At 46.1% G+C, this 22,739-nt stretch overlaps 1 protein-coding gene across 1 annotated transcript in view; it reads left to right on the forward strand.

Moving 5' to 3' along the window:
- LOC141128077 (multidrug and toxin extrusion protein 2-like) overlaps window positions 1-20,383 on the forward strand; it is a 281,272-nt gene extending 260,889 nt beyond the window's left edge. The window contains exon 17 of the mRNA XM_073615142.1: window positions 18,722-20,383. Coding sequence (XP_073471243.1) covers window positions 18,722-18,975 — 254 coding nt within the window. The 3' untranslated portion in view covers window positions 18,976-20,383. The remainder of the gene's footprint in view (window positions 1-18,721) is intronic.
- The last annotated feature ends 2,356 nt before the right edge of the window (window positions 20,384-22,739 follow it).

The raw sequence follows: 22,739 nt of genomic DNA on the forward strand, positions 1-22,739 counted from the left end.
ATTTCACTCCTTGCTACCTATCACAGTTTTGAAGGCCATAAAATGCCAAGATGGCACAAAACCCCCCCAAATGACCCCATTTTGGAAAGTAGACACCCCAAACTATTTGCTGAGTGGCATATTTCGTCCATGGAAGATTTCATATTTTGCCACAAGTTGCGGGAAAATGACAAACTTTTTTTTTTTTTTTTTTTTGCACAAAGTTGTCACTAAATGATATATTGCTCAAACATGCCATGGGTATATGTGGAATTGCACCCCAAAATAAATTTTGCTGCTTCTCCTGAGTACGGGGATACCACATGTGTGGGACTTTTTGGGAGCTTAGCCGCGTACGGGGCCCGAAAACTAAGCACTACCTTCAGGATTTCTAATGCCGCGTACACACGAGCGGACTTTACGGCAGACTTTGCCTGGCGGACAGGATTTCGTCGGACAATTCGATCGTGTGTGGGCTCCAGCAGACTTTGTTTGCTCAAAAATTGGACGGACTTAGATTTGAAACATGTTTTAAATCTATCCGTCGAACTCGAGTCTGATCGAAAAGTCCGCTCGTCTGTATGCTAGTTCGATGGACAAAAAGCCACGCTAGGGCAGCTATTGACTACTGGCTATGAACTTCCTTGTTTTAGTCTGGCCGTACGTCATCACGTACGAATTCGACGGACTTTGGTGGATTGTGTGTAGGCAAGTCTGTTCATTCGGAAAGTCTGTCATAAAGTCCGGCGTAAAGTCCGCCGAGCAAAGTCTGCCGTAAAGTCCGCTCGTGTGTACGCGGCATCAGGGCGTAAATTTTTTATTTCACTCCTCGCTACCTATCACAGTTTTGAAGGCCATAAAATGCCAAGATGGTACAAAACCCCCCCAAATGACCCAATTTTGGAAAGTAGACACCCCAAGCTATTTGCTGAGTGGCATATTTCGTCCATGGAAGATTTCATATTTTGCCACAAGTTGCTGGAAAATGACAAACTTTTTTTTTTTTTTTTTTTGCACAAAGATGTCACTAAATGATATATTGCTCAAACATGCCATGGACATATGTGGAATTACACCCCAAAATACATTTTGCTGCTTCTCCTGAGTACGGGGATACCACATGTGTGGGACTTTTTGGGAGCCTAGCCACGTACGGGGCCCCGAAACCTGAGCACCGACTTCAGGATTTCTAAGGGCGTAAATTTTTTATTTTACTCCTCACTACCTATCAGTTTTGAAGGCCATAAAATGCCAAGATAGCACAACCCCCCCCCCTCCATGACCCCATTTTGGAAATTAGACACCCCAAGCTATTTGCTGAGAGGCATGGTGAGTATTGTGCAGCTCTCGTTTGTTTTTAAAAATGAAGAAAGAAAAGAAAAATGTATTTTTGTTTTCTTTTTTCAATTTTCAAAACTTTGTGATAAAAAGCGAGGTCTGCAAAATACTCACCATACCTCTCAGCAAATAGCTTGGGGTGTCTGCTTTCCAAAATGGGGTTATTTGGGGGGTTTTGAACTGTCCTGGCATTTTATGCACAACATTTAGAAGCTTATGTCACACATCACCCACTCTTCTAACCATTTGAAGACAAAGCCCTTTCTGACATTTTTTGTTTACATGGAAAAATTTTTTTTTTTTTTTTGCAAGAAAATTACTTTGAACCCCAAACATTATATATATTTTTTTTAAGCAAAGGCCCTACATATTAAAATGGTGGGTGTTTCATTTTTTTTTCACAGTATTTGCGCAGCGATTTTTCAAACGCATTTTTTTGGGAAAAAACACACTTTTTAAAATTTTAATGCACTAAAACACACTATATTGCCCAAATGTTTGATGAAATAAAAAAGATGATCTTAGCCCGAGTACATGGATACCAAACACTACATGCTTTAAAATTGCGCACAAACGTGGCAACAAACTACATACATTTTTAAAAGCCTTTAAAAGCCTTCACAAGTTACCACTTTAGATTTACAGAGGAGGTCTACTGCTAAAATTACTGCCCTTGATCTGACCTTCGCGGTGATACCTCACATGCATGGTGCAATTGCTGTTTACATTTGACGCCAGACCGACGCTTGTGTTCGCCTTTGTGCGAGAGCAGGGGGGGACAGGGGTGCTTTTGCTGTCGCTGTTGCTGTCAAGATAAATAAATCCGCGCTGCAGCTGAATGGCGTACCTGCTAAGCAAATGATGGTTAAGAATAAAACAAACATTACAGTATAACATACCATACCTGCAAAGCAAATACAATAAAACATAGTAAAAATAAAACAGAGAGAACAATAGATATAGAACAATAGTGAGTGAACAGTAAAGCGGACAGTAGAGAGTGAACATAAGAGAGAGAACAATAGAGCGAGAGAAGAAAAATGCAACCACAACTATTTTTTAGTGTTTTTTTGTGTTTTTTTTTTTCACTTTTTTCACTTTTATAAAAACTGTAAAAAAAAACTATAAACTGAACGTTGCAGATTAGGGTCTCTCAAAATGTGATGGCCATCACATCTTTCGAGACCCCGAGACCCTGTGTACGTGTGCCTATGACTGTGTGGTGCTGTACCCTACACTAATACTCAACTAGTGTGTGATAGCGTTCAAAACAGTCACCAATGCAAAGACCAGGTTGGTCAGGACAGGAGAGACAATAAAAGCGTGTGTCACGCCTAAATCCGCACTTTCTACAGACACAACATGTTCTTTGGGGTGTTCTTTGGGTAGGGGTACCAGAGCGGACATGCGGAAAATGCCTCTCATGCAGCCGGCTTACTGCATTTGCATTGGGAAGTTGGGCCAGAGCACCGTCTGGAAACAGAAAGGCTCTGATGATCTCTTCCTAGAATTTAAGGAAGGATCCAGTTCGTCCTGAAGCTCTGTATAGCACATGAGCGTTCAGCAAAGCCAATTGAAATAAGTATACAAACACTTTTTATACCAGTGTCTGGCCTTACGGGTAATTAGGTACAGCGCCAACAACTGGTTATTGAGGTCCACCCCTCCCATATTGAGGTTATATTCGTGGACACAGAGGGGTTTCTCCACAACACTAGTCGCCATAAAAATTTGGACTGTTGTGTCTGCGTGAAGGGAGGAAAGAACGAAAACATTGTTATTATCCCTCCACTTCACAGCGAGCAAATTATTACATCTCAAGCAAGTTCTCTCCCGAGCCTAAGACGGATATCTACAAGCCGCTGGGGAAAGCCCCGGCGATTAGATCGCACGGTGCCACATGCACCAATTTGATGATCAAACAAGTGACTAAAAAGTGGCACGTTTGTGTAATAATTGTCCACATACAAGTGGTACCCCTTTCCGAATAAGGGTGACACCAAGTCCCACACTATCTTACCAGCACTTCCAATGTAGTCAGGGCAGTTCGGCGGCTCTACGTGACTATCTCTTCCCTCGTAAACCATAAAACTACATGTATAGCCCATGGCCCTGTCACAGAGCTTATACATCCTGACCCCGTATCTGGCACGCTTGCTGGGAAGATACTGTTTGAATGACAAGCGGCCAGAAAACGTAATCAGGGACTCATCAACGCAGACAACTTGATGGGGAGTAAACAAGGCTGCAAAACATTGGTTGAAGTGGTTTACGAGGGGCCGAATTTTGTAGAGCCGATCAAATTCAGGGTCACCGCGAGGACGACAGAGTTCATTGTTGTTGAAATGCATGAACCGCAAGATCTGCTCGCAGGGCTTTTTTTCTTGGAGAATAGGTGCAGGAACTCCCCCCGTCTGAGTCACCCCTTGTTTCTGCCCCCTACCCACCTCTGACCACCGTCTCTTGATTCCACCTCCTACCCACCTACCAGTACTGCCCCTTTTAGAGAATACAGAACCTAGTATCATTTTGTGGTGCTAAATCATTTGTAAGCAACATGGTAATGATAAAAAGAAAAGCAGTAAAATAGATCCCCTGCAGCCAGCAATAATAGAATCCCAGCAATAGACCCCCCAACAACAATAGACTCCCCAGCAACAATGGACTCCACCCCAACAACAATAGATTTCCTGCAGCAACAGTGAACCACCCACAACAAAATATCACACCCAGTAACAAAATATCCACCCAAGCAACATTAGACACCCCCCCCCCAGCAGCAACAACAGATCGCAAAGCAGCCAGCAACATAAGACCCCCCCAGCAACAATAGATTCCCCATCAGCAACAATAGACCCTCACACAAAATCAGATCCCCACCAGTGACAATAGATCCCCCAGCAGAGAACATCAATAGACCTTCCAGCACACCCCACACCCCATGCTATTATATACATTCAGTGCTGAAGGTGCCAGAACTGCGTTCCCCGTGTTCCCGCTGAAAAAAAGCCCTGTCTGCTCGTATCGTGTCCTGGTCATGGAGGCAGAGAACACGGGCGTATGGTGATTTGGGTCAGTGGACCAATATGACCGCAACTCACTCATTTTTAGTTACGCCCATGAGGAGGGATAGGCCCAGGAAGGTCTTAAATTTGGAGACCGTAATTGGTCTCCAATCTCTGGCAAGGGTCAGCTGGGGATTAGCGGTGATGAATTAACCAGCATACAAATTGTTTTGGTCCACAATAGATCTATAGAGATCTTCGGTGAAAAACAGCAAATAAAAATCAAGTGACGTAAAATCAACTGTTTCCACCTGAATTCCAGGTTGGCCAGTGAATGGGGGAAGTATGGGTGCTTCAGAAGTGGTGGGTTCCCAATTAGGATTGGCGAATGCAGCAGGAACGGCACTATGGGCTCGACGGGCCTGTCTTTGTCTTCTTCTTGGTGGCAGCGGGACACTACTCGTGCTTGCCACCTATCCAGCTTGAACTGCACTTATGGGACTCGCCACGTCACCAAGTGTTACTGCAGTGCTGGACGTATGACAAGGATGTACTAGGCCACTGGTGCTTGCCACCAGAAGGGATAGCGGCGCTAGTACTGGCTCTCTGCTCCATACGAGGGACCTGCGGTTCTTGCACCTCAACGACAGCAGAAGATCGGGGTCTGGTACGCCTGACCTTGGCAGGGACCACAACTCCGTCGTCAGAGCTATCTGTCAGGGTGCCACTGCTGTCTACAGGTTTGTATTCTGAGCCTGAATCTGACAGATGAGTGACTTCCTCTTCACTGTCTGTCATGCTCAGAAATGTGTAGGCCTCTTTACTACTGTACCTTCGATTTGACATTTTGGTCTCTAAATTTACTGGTACAGTAGTGAGACTCACAGGTAAAAAAGCTCCTGACTGTTAGCGACTGATTCAAACGCTACCAAAAAAACTGTTAGCGTTTGCAGGGATCAGGCCTGACTCTGCGAATGCGGCAGTTATGTGTGTTGTGTTTTGTAAGTGACAGTGATCGATTGATACTGCACTTTGGTGGGCGGGCTGGGTGGAGGGGCTAAACGCAGGTGCTAGCAGGTATCTGGGCTGATCCCGCTAATACTGCATTTTTGGGAACCCTAAATTGTTGGGGACGCTAGTATAGATCTGATCAGATATTGATCCGTTCAGACACTATACTACTAAGGGAGGCGTATGGTGCGTGCGTGGGTGTTAGCGCTACTGGAACTGATGCTAAAACCTAACTTTGATCACCCGCCGGGTGATTAGGGGGTTAAACCTTTATTGGGGAAAATATGGCGGGTGCCCTGATGCTATAAAAAAAAATCTAGCTAAACTGCATCACACGTGACACTTATACTGTGATCACAGATGACAGGGGGTAATCAAGGGGTTAAACCTTTATTGGGGGTGTTAGGGGGGTCCCTAAACCTATCTGTGCCTAATACTAATTACCCTAACACTGATTAGTGTCACTAATAACACTAGTACAGCAATAAAAAAAAAATCTGATTGCTGTACTGGGTGACACAGTGACAGGTGGTGAAGGGGTTAATTGGGGGGGGTGGTGATCAGGGGGTGAATTGTGTGCCTACGTGACCTGGGGTAGTGTGGTGTTGCACTTATTTGGATGTCTTCTCTTTCTCTCAGTCTGGAACAAAAAGACCAAACTGAGGGACATGACATCACTTCCCCTGTCAGTGTTTACAGTTACACAGACAGGGGAAGGATCTCATTCGTCAGGACTGATCACCAGGTCCAGGCCAGATTTCATTGGCCTGGGCCTGGGGATTGATCGGTTCCTGATCGAATCCGATTGTCCCGGCCGGCGGGGGGGCACGGGCCAGCCGACCGCACGCCCGCCATACAATGACGGCGATTCGCCTGCCTGTGCCATTCTGCCGCAGTGTAACTGCGGTGGACAGTCGGCAAGCGGTTAAACACTAAAAGCGCTCACCTTGTTTCACAAGCTAAATGTGTGACCGAATCCTGGCTGTGCAGCAGAAAACTGTTGCATAAAGGGAGTATTTAAGCCAGGATGGGTCAATAGTAATTCATTAATTAGTTTATTAGAGTAAGCTGGAACAAGGTGCAAGCACTAGGAGATACGTGATGCTGTCAGCAACATGAGATGTGCTGATCAGCTGTTCCTGGAAGATGTGTGTAGATGGCGTTGACCCGACAAGGGGGCGTTCCCCCGGTCAATACGGCGTCCGGCGCCACCGCGTGATTAGCGCGGTGACGTCAGATGTCGACATGGTTGTCGGCACAACAAAAGGGCAGGCAAGTACTGGCAAGCTGGTCCCGGCCAAACTGCACATGCTCCGCATGGAGAATGTCCAAGTAGCTGCGCAGTATGGTACAGATAAACTAGATGGAACATAGGGGCTGACAAGATGGAAGTTAAAACTGCGAAGGCCAATTCCTGGGGACATCCCAGCGGTCACGCAGTGTATTGCAGCCCTTACAAAGGGAATGCCCTGGGATGTAATGACCACCAAGGGAGCCTCGATGAGCCACAGATGGGGATGGCAAAAACCACACCACAGCATCGCCATATACAGTAGTTCTAAATTCAAAAGAGTATATATAGTAGAGTTCTGATGAAAAAATAAATAAAATGAGAAAATAATTGAGACAGGAGGCTGCCGTCCCTCTTGTACAGTAATATCTCACAAAGAGATGTGGGGTATTTCTACTAGAGCTGAAAAACTAAAAAAAGGGGAGGGGAGAAGAAGAAGAGTTATATTTTACATAAGGCATGACTGGATATATTTGTATAAAACTAATTTTCAAACATGAATATAAGAATGATTTCAAACAACTTATTTCGAATAGGTTATACACAAACATGATCAGGAAAGAAAAAGAAAAGTAAATACCACATACCAATGAAGGATTTAATAGAGAATTCAATGCAATTATATTAAAGGTCTCTCTCAAAGCCCCCCGATGAGAAACCTGGTAGAAAGGGCTTTAAGTTGAAGGCCTCATTGAGACCTGGTGGTACAGTGGCATTCAAGTTAGATATCCACCTCAGCTCGCGTTGTAGGAGGAGCTTGTTCAAGTCTCCTCCTAGCGAACTGGGGTGTATACGATCAAGTACCAAGACCGACATCTTGGGGCATAGCCCACCATGGGTTTGTAGAACATGCCTTCCAAGGGGGAGGTCTGGATCGTTGGTTTGCATAGCTCGGTAAATATAGAAACATTTACAGCTGCATAGCAAGAGGTAAACCACGTATTTAGTCTGACAGTTAGAGAAGTGTTTGGGATTAAAAAACTTTCCATTGGGTAAACATATGTGTTTTCTAGAATCCATGTATTGGCAATACATGCAGGAACCACAGGGGAACGTGCCAAAGGTCCTGCATGGATCTCTACGTTTTGAACCTCAGTATTCACTGCTAACCAGCATATCGTACAGAGAGGTGGCACGTCTGTAAGTGATCGCTGGGGTAGGGGGTACAAACCGTTCCACCACAGGATCCGAGGTTAAAAGGTGCCAGTATTTTTGACAGATCTGTCTCAGTTGAGTATGATCATCAGTGTAGGTAGTGATGATTCTTTGGCATTCATTGGGGGGTTTTGTCTTCTTTGAAAAAAGAAGATCGTGTCTGCTATTTGCATCAGCACGGTTGAATGCCTTTTTTAGGCTTTTATGACTGTAGTCCCTTTCAAGCAAACAGCGTTTGAGATTATTGGCCTCTCTTTTAAAGTCTGAGTGTTCTGAGCAGTTGCATTTAATGTGCAAGTATTGGCCATAGTGTATAGATTCAACAAGGGGTCTTGGATGAAAGCTGGAAGAGTGGAGAATTGTGTTTCCTGCGGTGGACTTTCTGAATAGCTTACATGAAAGCATATTAGAATTATCTTTAAACATTTTTAATTTTTATTATTATTTTTCTATGTTAGATTGGTGGTCCCCTGACTTCATGGCTGTTTTGATTTGCTGCTTGGTGGTGCAGATAATACACACTATAGCATAATCTGAAGCATAGCCTGGGGACGTCCCAGTCTAGGGCTTTCATTCAATGTTCACTAATCTAATAACCAGCTATTTAACCGGCCAAATTCCATGTCTCTGGCACGATATCGCTATTCAAACATTTTTTGAGACCTGAGGCTCCGTCACTCTTCAATGTGGCTTGTGCAGTATTCCACAACGGATATTGTAATTGTGAGTATCATTTCTATCCCATATCCTGATTAGGGATGAGCTGAACACCCCCCAGTTTGGTTCACACCAGAACCTGGGAACGGACCGAAAAATCACACGTACGTTAGAACCCCATTGAAGTCTATGGGACTCGAACGTTCGAAATCAAAAGTGCTAATTTTAAAGGCTAATTTGCATGGTATTGTCCTAAAAAGGGTTTGGGGACCCGGGTCCTGCCCCAGGGGACATGTATCAATGCAAAAAAAAAGTTTTAAAAATTGCAGTTTTTTCGGGAGCAGTGATTTTAAAGATGCTTAAAGTGAAAACAAAAAAGTGAAATATTCCTCTAAATATCGTACCTGGGGGGTGTCTATAGTATGCCTGTAAAGTGGCGCGTGTTTCCCATGCTTAGAACAGTCCCTGCACAAAATGACATTTTTAAAGGAATAAAAGTCATTTAAAACTGCTTACAGCTTTAATGTAATGTCGGGTCCCGACAATATGGATGAAAATCAGTGAGACAAATGGCATGGGTACCCCCCCAGTCCATTACCAGGCCCTTTGGGTCTTGTATGGATATTAAGGGGAACCCCGCACCCAAATTAAAAAAAGGAAAGGCGTGGGGCCCCCAGGCCCTATATACTCTGAACAGCAGTATACAGGTGGTGCAAACAAGACAGGGACTGTAGGTTTGTTGTTAAGTAGAATCTGTTTGTAATTTTGAACTGGTACATTTTTAGTGTAGCTCCAGCCAAAAAATCTATTTTTAAGCTTTTTGGAAAACATAGGGAAGGGTTATCACCCTGTGACATTTGTTTTGCTGTCTGTGCTCCTCTTCAGAAGATTTCACCTCACTTTCTGTCACAATGACAAATGTTTTTAGAAAATTTGTTGTTTTTAGTGAAACAAGGATTGGTGATAAAGCATCAGTGGAAAGGAGAAACGTTTTTCCCATATTAACTCGTACAGGAGAGAATTTCCCTTCCTAGGGGTATATTTCATCTCAGTTCCTGTTGTCTCCATCCGTTTGCAAGTAGGAGTCGTTTGTAAGTTGGATGCTTGAAAGTAGGGGCCTGCCCTATATACTCTGCAGAAATTGTGGCCTTAGGTGTTGGTGTTGCCACAACACTAAGCCCTCACAGGGCCCCGCTGTGAAATATTAGATCAAGATTTGTAATTACATGCCCCCGTTGAACAGAGACAGAAAAATTGGGCCTTAGGCACTGGTGTTGGTGCCACAACACTGTAAGTCCTCACAGTTACACTAGTTGGAGCGCAGGAACGAGCCCTGCTGCAAAGAATTGCATAAAAAATTGTAATTACACGCCCCTGTTAAACAGGGGTTGAAAAATTGGGCTTAGGCACTGGTGCTGCTGCCACAACACTGCAACCCCTCACAGATACTCTAGCTGGAGTGCAGGAACGAGCCCTGCTGCAAAGAATTGAATCAAAAATTGTAATTACACGCCACTGTTAAACAGGGGCTGAAAAATTGGGCCTTAGCCACTTGTGGCGGCGCCCAGAAACAAAAATATTCTTACAAGCTATCAGCATGATCATTGAGGAGGAAGAGGATAATCACTCAGCATAACAGGATAGTCACTCAGCATCAGCATAGGCAGTCTTGAAGGGATCAGAAATTTCAAAAAAAATTATTCCGTTACATCAGCATCAGGTGCTTGGTATCTGGTGGTGATCCAAGACTGATTCATTTTTATGAAGGTCAGTCGATCGACTGAGTCAGTGGACAGGCGCACCCTGTGATCAGTTACAAAGCCTCCAGCAGCAATGAATGTGCGTTCCGAAAGAACGCTGGATGCAGAACAGGCCAGTAGCTCAATTGCATACTGTGCAAGCTCTGGCCAGTGATCCATCCTCAAGACCCAGTAACACAGAGGATTTTCGGTGGGAAAGGTGTCCAAGTCAGATCTTGCCCCTAGGTATTCCTGCACCATGTAAAACAGACGCTGGCGATGGTTGCTGGAACTGATCATACCTTGGGGCTGCGGACTAAAAAATTGTCTGAACGCATCGGTCAGACGGCCACCTTCTCCACCGCTCCTTCTTTGACTGACCGAAGCCTCGGTAACACGTTGTCCAGGAACAGGAGTTTGTAACCTCCCAGTCTCTGGGAATGCGTTGCACAGACCTTTGTGCAAGGCCTCCCGAAGATGTTTCATCCTCTGCTCCCTCTGTGACGGCAAGATAAGGTCTGCAACCTTACTCTTGTAACGTGGCTCAAGGAGGGTTGTCAGCCAGTAACGAACCCTCTCCTTGATACCACGAATACGAGGATCCTTCCGCAGGCTCTGCAGGATCAGGGAGGCCATGCAGCGTAGGTTTGCTGAGGCATTAGGTCCGAAGTCCTCTGGGTCACTAAGGACGACACGATCCGCAGCCACCTCCTCCCAGCCACGTACAAGTCCATGGGTTTATTGGGACTGTAAATGATCCTTTAAAGACTGCTGCTGATGCTGAGTGCCAGGCTCCACCTCCATGCTGATACAGTCCTCCTCCTCGTCCTCTTCCTGTGTGATCGGCGGGCACACAGGAACACTGTCTGGATAAAGGGGGCCTTGGGAGCTAAGGAAGTCCTCCTCTTCCTGCCTCTGTTCTGCCTCAAGTGCCCTGTCCATTATTCCACGCAGTGTGTGCTCCAACAGGTGGACAAGGTGGACAATGTCACTGATGCATGAACTGTCACTGCTCACCATCCTCGTGGCCTCCTCAAATGGTGATAGGACAGTGCATGCATCCCTGATCATGGCTCACTGGCGTGGGGAAAAAAAACAAGCTCCCCTGACCCTGTCCTGGTGCCATAGTCACACAGGTACTCATTGATGGCCCTCTGCTGCGTGTGCAGCCGCTGCAGCATGGCTAACGTTGAGTTCCACCTGGTGGGCATGTCACAGATTAGGCGGTTCTTGGGCAGGTTAAAATTCCTTTTGGAGGTCTGCCAGCCGAGCACTGGCATTATATGACCGGCGGAAATGCACACAGACTTTCCTGGCCTGCCTCAGGACATCCTGTAAGCCCAGGTGCCTGCCCAAGAACCGCTGCACCACCAAGTTAAAGACGTGAGCCAAACAGGGCACATGGGTCAGTTGTCCCTGTCGGAGGGCAGAGAGGAGGATGGTGCCATTGTCGCAAACTACCATTCCTGCCTTAAGTTGGTGTGGCGTCAACCACCCCTGAACCTGCCCCTGCAGAGCTGACATATTCTCTGCCCCAGTGTGGCTCCTGTCCCCCAAGCACACCAGCTCAAGCCCTGCATGGCATATTTTGGCCTGCGTACTTGCATAGCCCCTTGAACGCCTACGGAGCACTGCTGGTTCCGAGGACAAAGCACAGGAAGAGGCCATGGAAGAAGAAGAGGAGGGGGTGGAGGAGAGAGGTGTGTCAGAATTATCAGTAGTGGCATTTTGGAGGCGTGGTGGTGGAATAACCTCCAACACTACTGCACCTTGTCCTGCATCCTTCCCAGCTGCCAGCAGAGTCACCCAATGCGCCGTGAAACTTAGGTAACGTCCCTGTCCATGCCTGCTGGACCATGAGTCAGCGGTAATATGCACCTTACCGCTGACTGCCCTGTCCAGCGAGGCCTAGACATTGCCTTCCACATGCCGGCAGAGAGCCGGAATCGCCTTCCGTGAGAAAAAATGCCGTTTGGGAACCTGCCACTGAGGAACCGCACATTCCACAAACTCACGGAAGGGGGCAGAGTCTACCAACTGAAAAGGTAGCAGTTGAAGTGCTAGCAATTTTGCCAAGCTAGCATTCAACCGCTGGGCATATGGATGGCTGGGAGCGAACTTCTTTCTGCGGTGCAGCAGTTGGGGCAGGGAAATTTTCCTGGTATAATCTGACGTCAGTGTACCGATAGCAGATTGCCTGCAAGTACTTGGCTGTGACACACCTAATTTTATACCTTCATTCCTCTCAGTGCAGGTCTCAGAGAGGACTGAAGGTATAGTGGGGTTGGAGATCCCAGCTGATGAGGAGCAAGGAGAGGTCCTCTTTGTTCTTTGGTGTGGGTCTTTTAGGTACGCTTGCCAACGAACTGCATGGCAGGTCAACATATGTGATACGCTTGAGACATATGTTGCAGCGGTGTGATCTGATGCACTCGTCTCAAAAAAGGCCCACACCAAAGAACTTTTGGAATAACGCGCAGAGACAGCAGCGCCCTGCACATGCGGAGCTCTGCGGTGTCATGCAGTCAGTGTGCTGCCCTTAGGCTGGCCCCTGGAGGGCATCCTGCCTCGTTGATGATGTGCCTCCTCCTCCTCTCTTCTATCAGGCACCCATGTGGACTCAGTGACCCCATCATCCCCTCCCTCCTCATCACTGGAGCAAACCTGGCAGTATGCTGCAGCAGGGGGAACATGACTGCCAGACTGCTGTCCTTCTTGGGCACCCCCTCTGTCTGGGCTCACATTACTGCCTTCCTCTAGCTGAGTACCATCATCAGAGCCTTCAAAACGCTGGGCATCCTCCTGGAGCATATACCCAACACTGTGGTCAAACAGTTCGAGGGACTCCTCAGGAGGACATGGTGGGGCTAGGGAAGGAGTCATTGATGCCATTGAGCCGAGGGAAGAGGCCGGGTTGGCAGCTGCTTTGCCAGACAAAGTACCCTGAGCATGGGTGAGAGAGGATGAGGAGGGCTTGGTCATCCACTCGACCAAGTCTTCCGCATGTTGCGGCTCAACGCGGCCAGCTGCCGAAAAAAAGGCCAAGCGTGTCCCACGGCCACAGGCTGATGAGGATGCACCGTGTCCACGACCAACACTGTTGCCTCTAGACACAGAGCCTGCTTGCCCTCTTTTATTGGCTTGTGACTGTCTGCCTCTACTTGTTAGCCTTCCAGACATACTGTTGGCCTGCAGTGAGATGTAGCTACACAAAACTGGGATGTATATATATATACCGATTATACTGCAGCTAGCAGAATCAACTGCCTGCCTGTAGTATTATTAGAGTGAGAACACCTGCACTTGTCTTCAGGTAGCTATACTGTAGGTGCAACTGTGCAGGGTACACAGTACAGTAACTGGAAATACTGTAAAAAAAACACCAGCCTGCCTGTCAGTATATTAGGAAGAGAAGAACAGGATCTAGCTAAACTGAATACAGTGTGTGTGTGTATATATATATATATATATATATATATATATATATATATATATATATATATATATATATATATATATATATATATATATATATATATACACACACACACACACACACACAAAACACCTGGGATGCATATATATATACACAATACACTGTAAGTGCAGCTAACTGACTCGACCTGCCTACTCTATCTAACTTAAATCAAAGGACACTGTCTCTCTCTCTCTCTCTCTCTCTCTCTCTCTCTCTCTCTCTCTCTCTCTCTCTCTCTCTCAACGCCGGAACACACTACACAGGGCCGACGTGCAGGCGGCTTTATATAGTGTGGGGCGTGTACTAAACCCCCTGAGCCATAATTGGCCAAAGCCTCCTTGGCTTTGGCCAATTACAGCTCTCTGTACACACAGCGCTGTGATTGGCCAAGCATGCGGGTCATAGTGCATGCTTGGCCAATCATCAGCCAGCAATGCACTGCGATGCCGCAGTGAATTATGGGCCGTGACGTGCCACTCGAATTTGGCGCGAACGGCCCATATCGTTCGTAATTCGGCGAACGACTGAACACACAATGCGTTCGACTCGAACACGAAGCTCATCCCTAGTCCTGATATGTTCTGCTATGTTCATACATAATTCACTATTTTAAGTAAATATATATATTTATATATTACCTTTAAGTATGTTTCATTATGCTGAAATACAAACCCTTTTTTTTATTAGACATATAATGTCTACTTATTCCCTGAGGAAGGAAATTAATACGCTTATCCCTATTCCCCTGTTTTTCCGAAACATGTTGGGATTTTTGTGATCATATCATCTGCATGACCCCTCTCCTGGAGTCTGCATATGGTCCAACAAATAAGCAACTGTATATGCATATATATCCTATTCTATGTTTTTAGGAATATTTAAACTGTATTTTGTAACTGCTACTTTGTAATAAAATGTGTTTGTTTTTTATATACTCTAGTACATTTGCTTCTATCCCTTACTCATACCCCTACCCGCACAATCCCTTTAAGGGCATCCTTTTTCCAAACAGCCCATGGGAAGGCGCATGTCAAAAAAGTAGCTTCCCTGAAAGTAGCATCCCAGCAGATGGAAGCATTCCAGGTGGTCCGGGAGGAGGCGGAAGGCGGACTCAATGTCCAGCAAAGCTGAAGGACCAGCCGCCCTGATCAAGTGGAGCACCTTATCAAAAGAGGAGTAGTGGAACCTGGATTCCTCCTTGTCGATGCCGTCATTGACTGAGGAGCCAAAAGGATAGGACAGGTGGTGCATAAGGCGGAATTTTCCCTCAGCCCTTTTGGGGACCACACCGAGGGGGGAACCCTCAGGTTGTGGAAAGGGGGAAGATCAAACAGGCCCGCCATACCCCCCAAATCCAATTCCTTATGGAGTTTCTGGGCCACCACAGACTCGAATTGAACAGCCGTTTTTAAATTAGGTACCATGGTCAGCACATCTGAAGGAGTAAAGGGGACCCAAATACCACGGTCCAAACCGTCCCTCAAGATCAAGGTCTAGCCAGGGCAGTATCTCTGAGACAATCACTGGGGTCCTCCGGTTTAGAAAGGTCAGGCTTGGCCCCCGGCCGGGAAAGAGGTTGTTTTCCCTTTCGGAAGCACCGGCTGGCTGGGTGAGCACCCCCGCAAAGTGAGCACTCATGCTTAAAACGGGACGTGGTGTACCACTTGCAGTGGCTCTCATTGGACAGCCAACATAGACATTTTTTTGGGGGCAGCCGACGCTCCTGAGGGAGTGCCGGCTGGGGACTGAAAGGACAAAGGCCTGTGGGGGCACATGAGCAAAACCACAGGCTACCATCCTGACAATAAAAGCGGAACACCTTCCTTGACGCCATTTTTTGGCGAAACTGGGTGTCGTAGTGGAACCAACACTGACCCCCGTACATGTTGTAGGCACCTCCAGAAAACTCCGGAAAATGCTCACAAAGCACTCGTAAGCGTAAGCAAAAAACCACTGCAGCCAGTTCCCGAACGTCCGAGAAAGCTGCTCAGATTTTTCTCCCTGCGCCGCCACGTCAACCCGACGGGATTTGTCGGTCGTCTTTCAGTCAGGAGGGACTAAAGCGAGGAAATCGATAAATTCGCGACGCCAGATCCTATCCTTGACGTCTTCCGACAGGTGCGTGTCAGTAGGCGCACAAAGCGCCACCCGCGGAAGAGGCCGAACTACATGCCAGCCCCGACACACCCATGCGAGACAGGACCGATACAGCAGCGTCACTGGGAGGGGCGGCGGTCCGGCCACCAACCCTGAGGAGTCCGGGGGCCAATGTCGGCAGCCGAGCAGCATCTGGAGCAACCGGAGACCCCGGATGGAGGACTCGTAGCAGGTGCAGCCCACATCCCGGGTGTGGCATGCGCATCTCCCACCCTGCCGGGCACAGGGAGATGGTGCCGAGCAGCAGGCAGGGGCAAGGCTGCAGCGGCAGGCATCAAATGAAAATCTTCCTCCCTGCTGGGCGCAGGGAGATGGTGTGGGGTGGCAGACCGGGGCAAGGCTGTGGCAGCGGATGTCTGGTAAGAATCTCCCACACAGCCAGGCGCAGGGAGCTGCCAGTGGGCAGAGGTCAGTGATGAGGGGAGGAGAGCAGGCGACCAACGGCCATCAACCACCCAGCCGAGCGCAGGGAGATGTGGGAAGGCCAGGGGTCCGAGGCAGGGGTGAGAGGTACGTGCAGCACTGTCATCCCCCACCCAGCCGGGTGCAGGGGGATGCAGGAAGGCAGGGGTCAGCGGTAGGGGGTGAGTGGCATGAGCAGCTCTGCCATCCCCCACCCAGCCGGGTGCAGGGGGATGCAGGAAGGCAGGGGTCAGCGGCAGGGGGTTAGCAGCATGTGCAGCTCTGCCACCCCCCACGCAGCCAGGTGCAGGGGGATGTGGATGCACAGGGGACATTTCAGAGGCAGTGTGGCCTGTAGCCATATTTGAATCTCCTGCCCAACTGGGCGCAGAGAGAGACGCTGGCAGGGACATGCCAGCTGATCCAGACAGCTTGGAGGAAGAAGGAGGATGGGCGGTCAGTGCAGCAGCTCCGGGCTAGCCTGCCCGGCGTTTGGCACCGCGGGACGATCTCCCTGCAGACCCCCCACCCCCTGATCCGCCGGCAGAGCTGGGGGGAACCAGGGACAGCAATAGCTGGTACACGAGAGCAGTGAGCAGAAGTGGGAAGTGCTGATGAGCGGGCGCTCACGGGGGGGGGGGCAGCCGGAGGATCCTGGGCGGAACGCCGGGGTACTCTGGGGCTCCGGGAGCAGGCCGGGCGAGAGGAGTCCCAGCCCACAGAGTGAACGGATGGGGGGGACCCGCCGGGGAGAACTCTGCCAGCGGAAAGCAGCAGGGAGAGGCGGAGGGGGGGGCGGGACCCGTAGCAACAGGAGCTCCGGAGGAACGTGGGGGGGTGGCAGGAGAGTAGGAAGGACTGGGGCTCAGGTGGGACAGTGGACGGGTGTGTCTCCTGGCCCTAAAAGCCAGGGCTCAGCAGATGGCAGTGGAACAGGGGGGGACATCTTAGGAGTAAGGAGGGAGAACAGCCAGTAAGCCTGGCCTTGGAAAGGCAGCTCGTGGACCCTGGCCAACAGGAGGTCAGTGTCCATGGCAGAGGCGCAGGGTCCACAGCAGCTCTTCCATCCCACTCTTCCGAAAGAACCAGAATTCCCTGGGGCACAAGTTCCCTGAGCTCAGGCCCATCCCATCCCCCATGTTTCAACCAATCATTTCCCTTGTCTGGAACCTGGCCCTGTCCCCATTAGTCAAGGCTCTCTTTCCCTAGGGAGAGGGCTCAAGAGGCCTTCACACAGTTACACACACGTAACACCCACGTATAAAAAATAAATCATTTTTATTACAATATTTAAAAGTTTAAAGAAAAATATGTCCAGATACAGCTGCCAACACACAGTGTAGAGCTTGATCAGCTCCATAAATGTGCATAAATGTGAAATATAAAATAATATAATGCAATAAATATGTGACCTTAAATAAAGTCCAAAAAAATCATAATATATATATATATATATATATATATATATATATATAAACAATTAATAAAGTGAATGTGCAAAATATGTCACACTATAGAAGAATGTCCCAATGTATCAATACAGAAAATCATACATACATACTATAAGTGCCTGAGTATGAGTGTGTTATTTTGTTGTATGTCCTTTTTCTAAGTTTTTGTTTTTTACAAAACTTTAATAACAAAATGGTTTAAAAAATTTAATAATTCTGTGCAAAAATACAAAAACTCTGTGCTGCCTTGTTCATAATACTGCGCATGCTCAAGATTAAGCATGCCATTCCTTTTGTGCATATGCTGTATGACACTACTTACATCTGTTGGGGACAAAAAAAAACTTCAGCAAGAAGCTTCTTTTTAACCCCAGCAAACAAATATAATTTCATACAGTGCATGGGCAAAATAAAGTACACATGTGCATTATGATAATACTGCGAGATTTCACAGTGTAGGTACAAGAATTCTCTATAGGCAATGGGGATGTTGTCTTCCCAGGGGGGCATCTCACTGGGGCTTTTGTCACCACTGCATTTGTTGAAACCAGGAAGTGCAAGGGAAAAAAGTTAAACATAGCAGAAAAACATTTATAAAAAGTGTTGGGTAATTTTACAACAGCATGCAGAGATGCATGTTAACATGAAATTTATGGAAACAGAGGAAAGGTCTGTTTTGTGTTACTGTGTAACAAATGTTGTAATTTAGTATTTTAAAAGGGAATGTACTGTTTGTGAGTAAGGGTGAGCTCCCCCAAGTGCAGAGCCCGCCAGGAAGTCGGCACGGCGTTGCGCTAATCACAGGCAGTGAGACATTTCCCGATCTCTGCAGCCGCACATCGGGACAATGTCTCACTGCCTGTGATTAGTGCAGCGCCCTGCCCACTTCCTGGTGGGCTCTGCACGTGGGGTGTGCGAACACGCCGGAGCTCATCCTTATTTGTGAGTGAGGACAGCATACGTATGAGTCTCACCTACAGATATCTGTGAATATACAATAAAACTATATAATAGTAATAATAATAATAAAATCATCTTTATATCTAACTGTATTATAGGGGGCACGACAATGTCTGATTCTGGCTTTGGTGCTATTGCCATGCATGACGTGTCCTCTGGAGAAGATCATACAAAGCAACTGGAGTTAAAAGAGGATCTACCAATGGAAACAACTAATGTTGTGGGTGAAATCCTCTCCACTAAACAGCTGATTGTCCGGAGGGGACTAGCATTGCTTCTATCCATTAGTGTACTTTTGATTGGTATAACTATTAAATTATTACTACCAAAAGGTAATGCGGGAGCTAATTAACCTTGATGAACGCACTCAAACGAGTATGCTGTGTATCCAGGACAATTTTCTCATTAAAGCCAGTTCCAGAAACCTTAACAAACACCTAACCAAAAAAACTTCAGTACATTTGTATATATCTTTTTTTTAGGGGGGCACACAGAGCCTTCATTTTGCTGACTTTGAATGTATGAAATCAATGCAATCTCTCTTGCAAAAGTAAGACTCATATCCAACAACATGTAAAAGAAACAATTGCGAAACAATGTAGGATGGTGTAATGCAAAAAAATCATGTAGAGTTTTTTTTAGATGAACTGCTATTTTCTAGTTACAAACAATACCCTTACTCTGTGAAGAACAAATTCCAAATAATTTAGTAACATTTGGATATTGTTTTAATGGTCTCCCATTTTTTTCAAAATACAGTTTGTACTGTTTAACTACAAAGCAAACATTATTGTGATCTCATTTTTGTTTCACTCTCACTGTTATTCAGTGCCTTGTTTGTTAGGAAACCATCTGATCACTAAAAAACAATAGTTTTCACATTTACACACCTTACACTCATAATTTATGAGCATAGTAACGCTATGAATATGGCCGTTTATGTCTGGGCTCATGTTGAGAACAAACTCTTCGTTAGCCAATCATTTCTAGACAAGCAGGGAAAATGTGTTTTTTTTTTTTTTTGTGGAGTTATCAGATTATTATTAACAATCGTTTGTACTACACTATTCTTCCATATCGAAACAAACTATAGATTCTATTAATAATTCCAAATTTCAAGTAAAGGTTAACAAAAACCTAATTTCATTTTGCTTATTTTAAAATAGTATTCACAAATATACAATCAGTATTACCTGTCTGGTGAACAAACACTGACCACAAAGTCCAACAACAATTCACAACAATTATGCTATTAAAAGCTGGCCTATTCCTAATGAACCAGCTGAAATTTGGGTAGTGTTTGGCCCTGTCAGCACTCTCTTGCCCAGAAGTTTTCAATCTGAAAATTGCGGGAGCTGAGTGAAAAATTGTCAGCCAAATAGCAGCTGCATGCACTCAGATGCAGCCGCTGTTCTGGTATTCTGACCTGGCAGTGCTTTACAGCTGAGAGCAAAATGTTTTGCATTTATTGTGATTAGCAACCAGATATAAAGAATTGGCACCCAAATGATAAACCACATCCCCAAAGTACGAGAAAATTTTATTTTATTTATTTTGTTTGTTTTTTTTGAAAGTGTAAAGCAGAACAATCACAACAACAATACATCAAGTATCCACTCATTATTAGACAGTATTAGGTGATTGTATGTTAATGTTTACACAATTAGAATTACCTTGAATGACATTTGTTAAAGACGGTCCAATATGAGCTCTCTGTATTGCTTTCATTGTGACCAATAAACTTAATACGGTATAAAGTTTTCCTGTCTCACTCTTCACTGTCGCATCATCCCTCATATATGGCAGCATTTTACCTCATTGTTTATTAATTATTTTATTGAAATATCATAAAATATGATTCACAAAATAATAATTTCAAAAGTATTACACACCACATAATAATAATTAAAAATAGAATACATATTTCATAGTAAATACAATAAATGATAATACTAATAGAATACATGATTATAAATACCCAGTACATACTATCCCCACAAACAGGGCAGGACTTAGGGTGGTGGGGGCCCCTGGGCTTGAGTCACTTTCGAGCCCTACCTTCTATACATTACTTTAAATAGAACAAAATGTTGACTGGTACCGTAGACAGTGTTACATGTTAAAAAAAAACGTAATAATCTATTTATATGACCACTGATTAAAGCTTGAAAAACGTGGCACTGATGACACGTGGCACTGATGACAGATGGCACTAATACGTGGCACTGATGACACGTGACACTGATGACAGATGGCACTAATACGTGGCACTGATTACATGTGAAACTGATAACAGATGGCACGTGACACTGACAGGTAGCACTGATGACAGATGGCACTGATACGTGGCACTGACAGGTGACACTGGGGGCAGGTGGCACTGGAGGCAGGTAGCACTGGGGACAGATGGCGATGGGGACAGATGGCGATGGGGACATTTGGCACTGATAGGTGGCACTGGGGACAGATGGCACTATGTTGTGTAGTGTAACTGTAACTAGTGTGAGTGTTCACTCACCGCTGCAGCACAGAAGCTCTCCCCACTCACACGCTGTCTCTGTGTGAGGAGGGAGAGCCGGCGATGAGAGATGATCTTATATGTTTATATATGAGATCACCTCTCATTGGACACTCCGATCGAGTGCTAAATGGCCGCTGTGATTGGCCATTTAGCACGATCTGTGATTGGCTGTGTCCAAGGGAACTTAACCGATGCGTGCCCGCGGCGGCACTCAGAGGGGAAGTAAACAGGAGGACGTCCAGGGGCGCCCTCCCGGCAATTGGCGTCCGTGCTGTAGTCGTCTTTCGGCTATAGTGCGGGCGCCGTGGGGCCCCCTATTGGGCGGGGCCCATGGGCTTGAGCCCAGTCAAGCCCAATAGTAAGTCCAGCCCTGCCCAAACTGAATGGGGAGAAACATTAATAATAAAATAATTATAGTCTAATGCTAAATGTAAAGGGGTTGTAAAGCTACATTTTTTTTATCAATATCTGATCTATATGCAGCATAGATCAGGAATATAGCTGTTATTTCTGCATAAATTTTCGATTTACCTGTTATATGCATATGCTTTTTCTGAACTTCCTCCTTTAGTGTATTTATGATCTCCTCAGCTTCCGTTTTTTAGAGCGTGCTCCATGCAGCAACGCCACATCTTCAAACAAACTATAAAAGCATTTGACACAGTTCCCCATAAACGTTTATTGTACAAAATAAGGTCCATTGGCATGGACCATAGGGTCAGTACATGGATTGAAAACTGGCTACAAGGGTGAGTTCAGAGGGTGGTGATAAATGGGGAGTACTCGGAATGGTCAGGGGTGGGTAGTGGGATCCCCCAGGGTTCTGTGCTGGGACCAATCCTATTTATTTTGTTCATAAACAACCTGGAGGATGGGGTAAACAGTTCAATCTCTGTATTTGCGGACGATACTAAGCTAAGCAGGGCAATAACTTCTCCGCAGGATGTGGAAACCTTGCAAAAAGATCTGAACAAATTAATGGGGTGGGCAACTACATGGCAAATAAGGTTTAATGTAGATAAATGTAAAATAATGCATTTGGGTGGCAAAAATATGAATGCAATCTATACACTGGGGGGAGAACCTCTGGGGGAATCTAGGATGGAAAAGGATCTGGGGTCCTAGTAGATAGATAACATGCAATGCCATGCTGCTGCTAACAAAGCAAACAGAATATTGGCATGCATTAAAGAGGGGATTAATTCTCCCACTCTACAAGACTCTAGTCCAGCCGCACCTAGAGTATGCTGTCCAGTTCTGGGCACCAGTCCTCAGGAAGGATGTACTGGAAATGGAGCGAGTACAAAGAAGGGCAACAAAGCTAATAAAGGGTCTGGAGGATCTTAGTTATGAGGAAAGTTTGCGAGCACTGAACTTATTCTCACTGGAAGAGAGACGCTTGAGAGGGGATATGATTTCAATTGATAAATACCATACTGGTGACCCCACAATAGGGATAAAACTTTTTTGCGGAAGGGAGTTTAACAAGACACGTGGCCACTCATTAACATTAGAAGAAAAGAGTTTTAACCTTAAAGGGGTTGAAAAGGTAAAAGTTTTTTCACCTTAATGCATTCTATGCATTAAGGTGAAAA

The sequence above is a fragment of the Aquarana catesbeiana genome, linkage group LG02, assembly GCF_042186555.1.
Source record: "Aquarana catesbeiana isolate 2022-GZ linkage group LG02, ASM4218655v1, whole genome shotgun sequence".
In the NCBI taxonomy this organism is placed as follows: domain Eukaryota; kingdom Metazoa; phylum Chordata; class Amphibia; order Anura; family Ranidae; genus Aquarana; species Aquarana catesbeiana.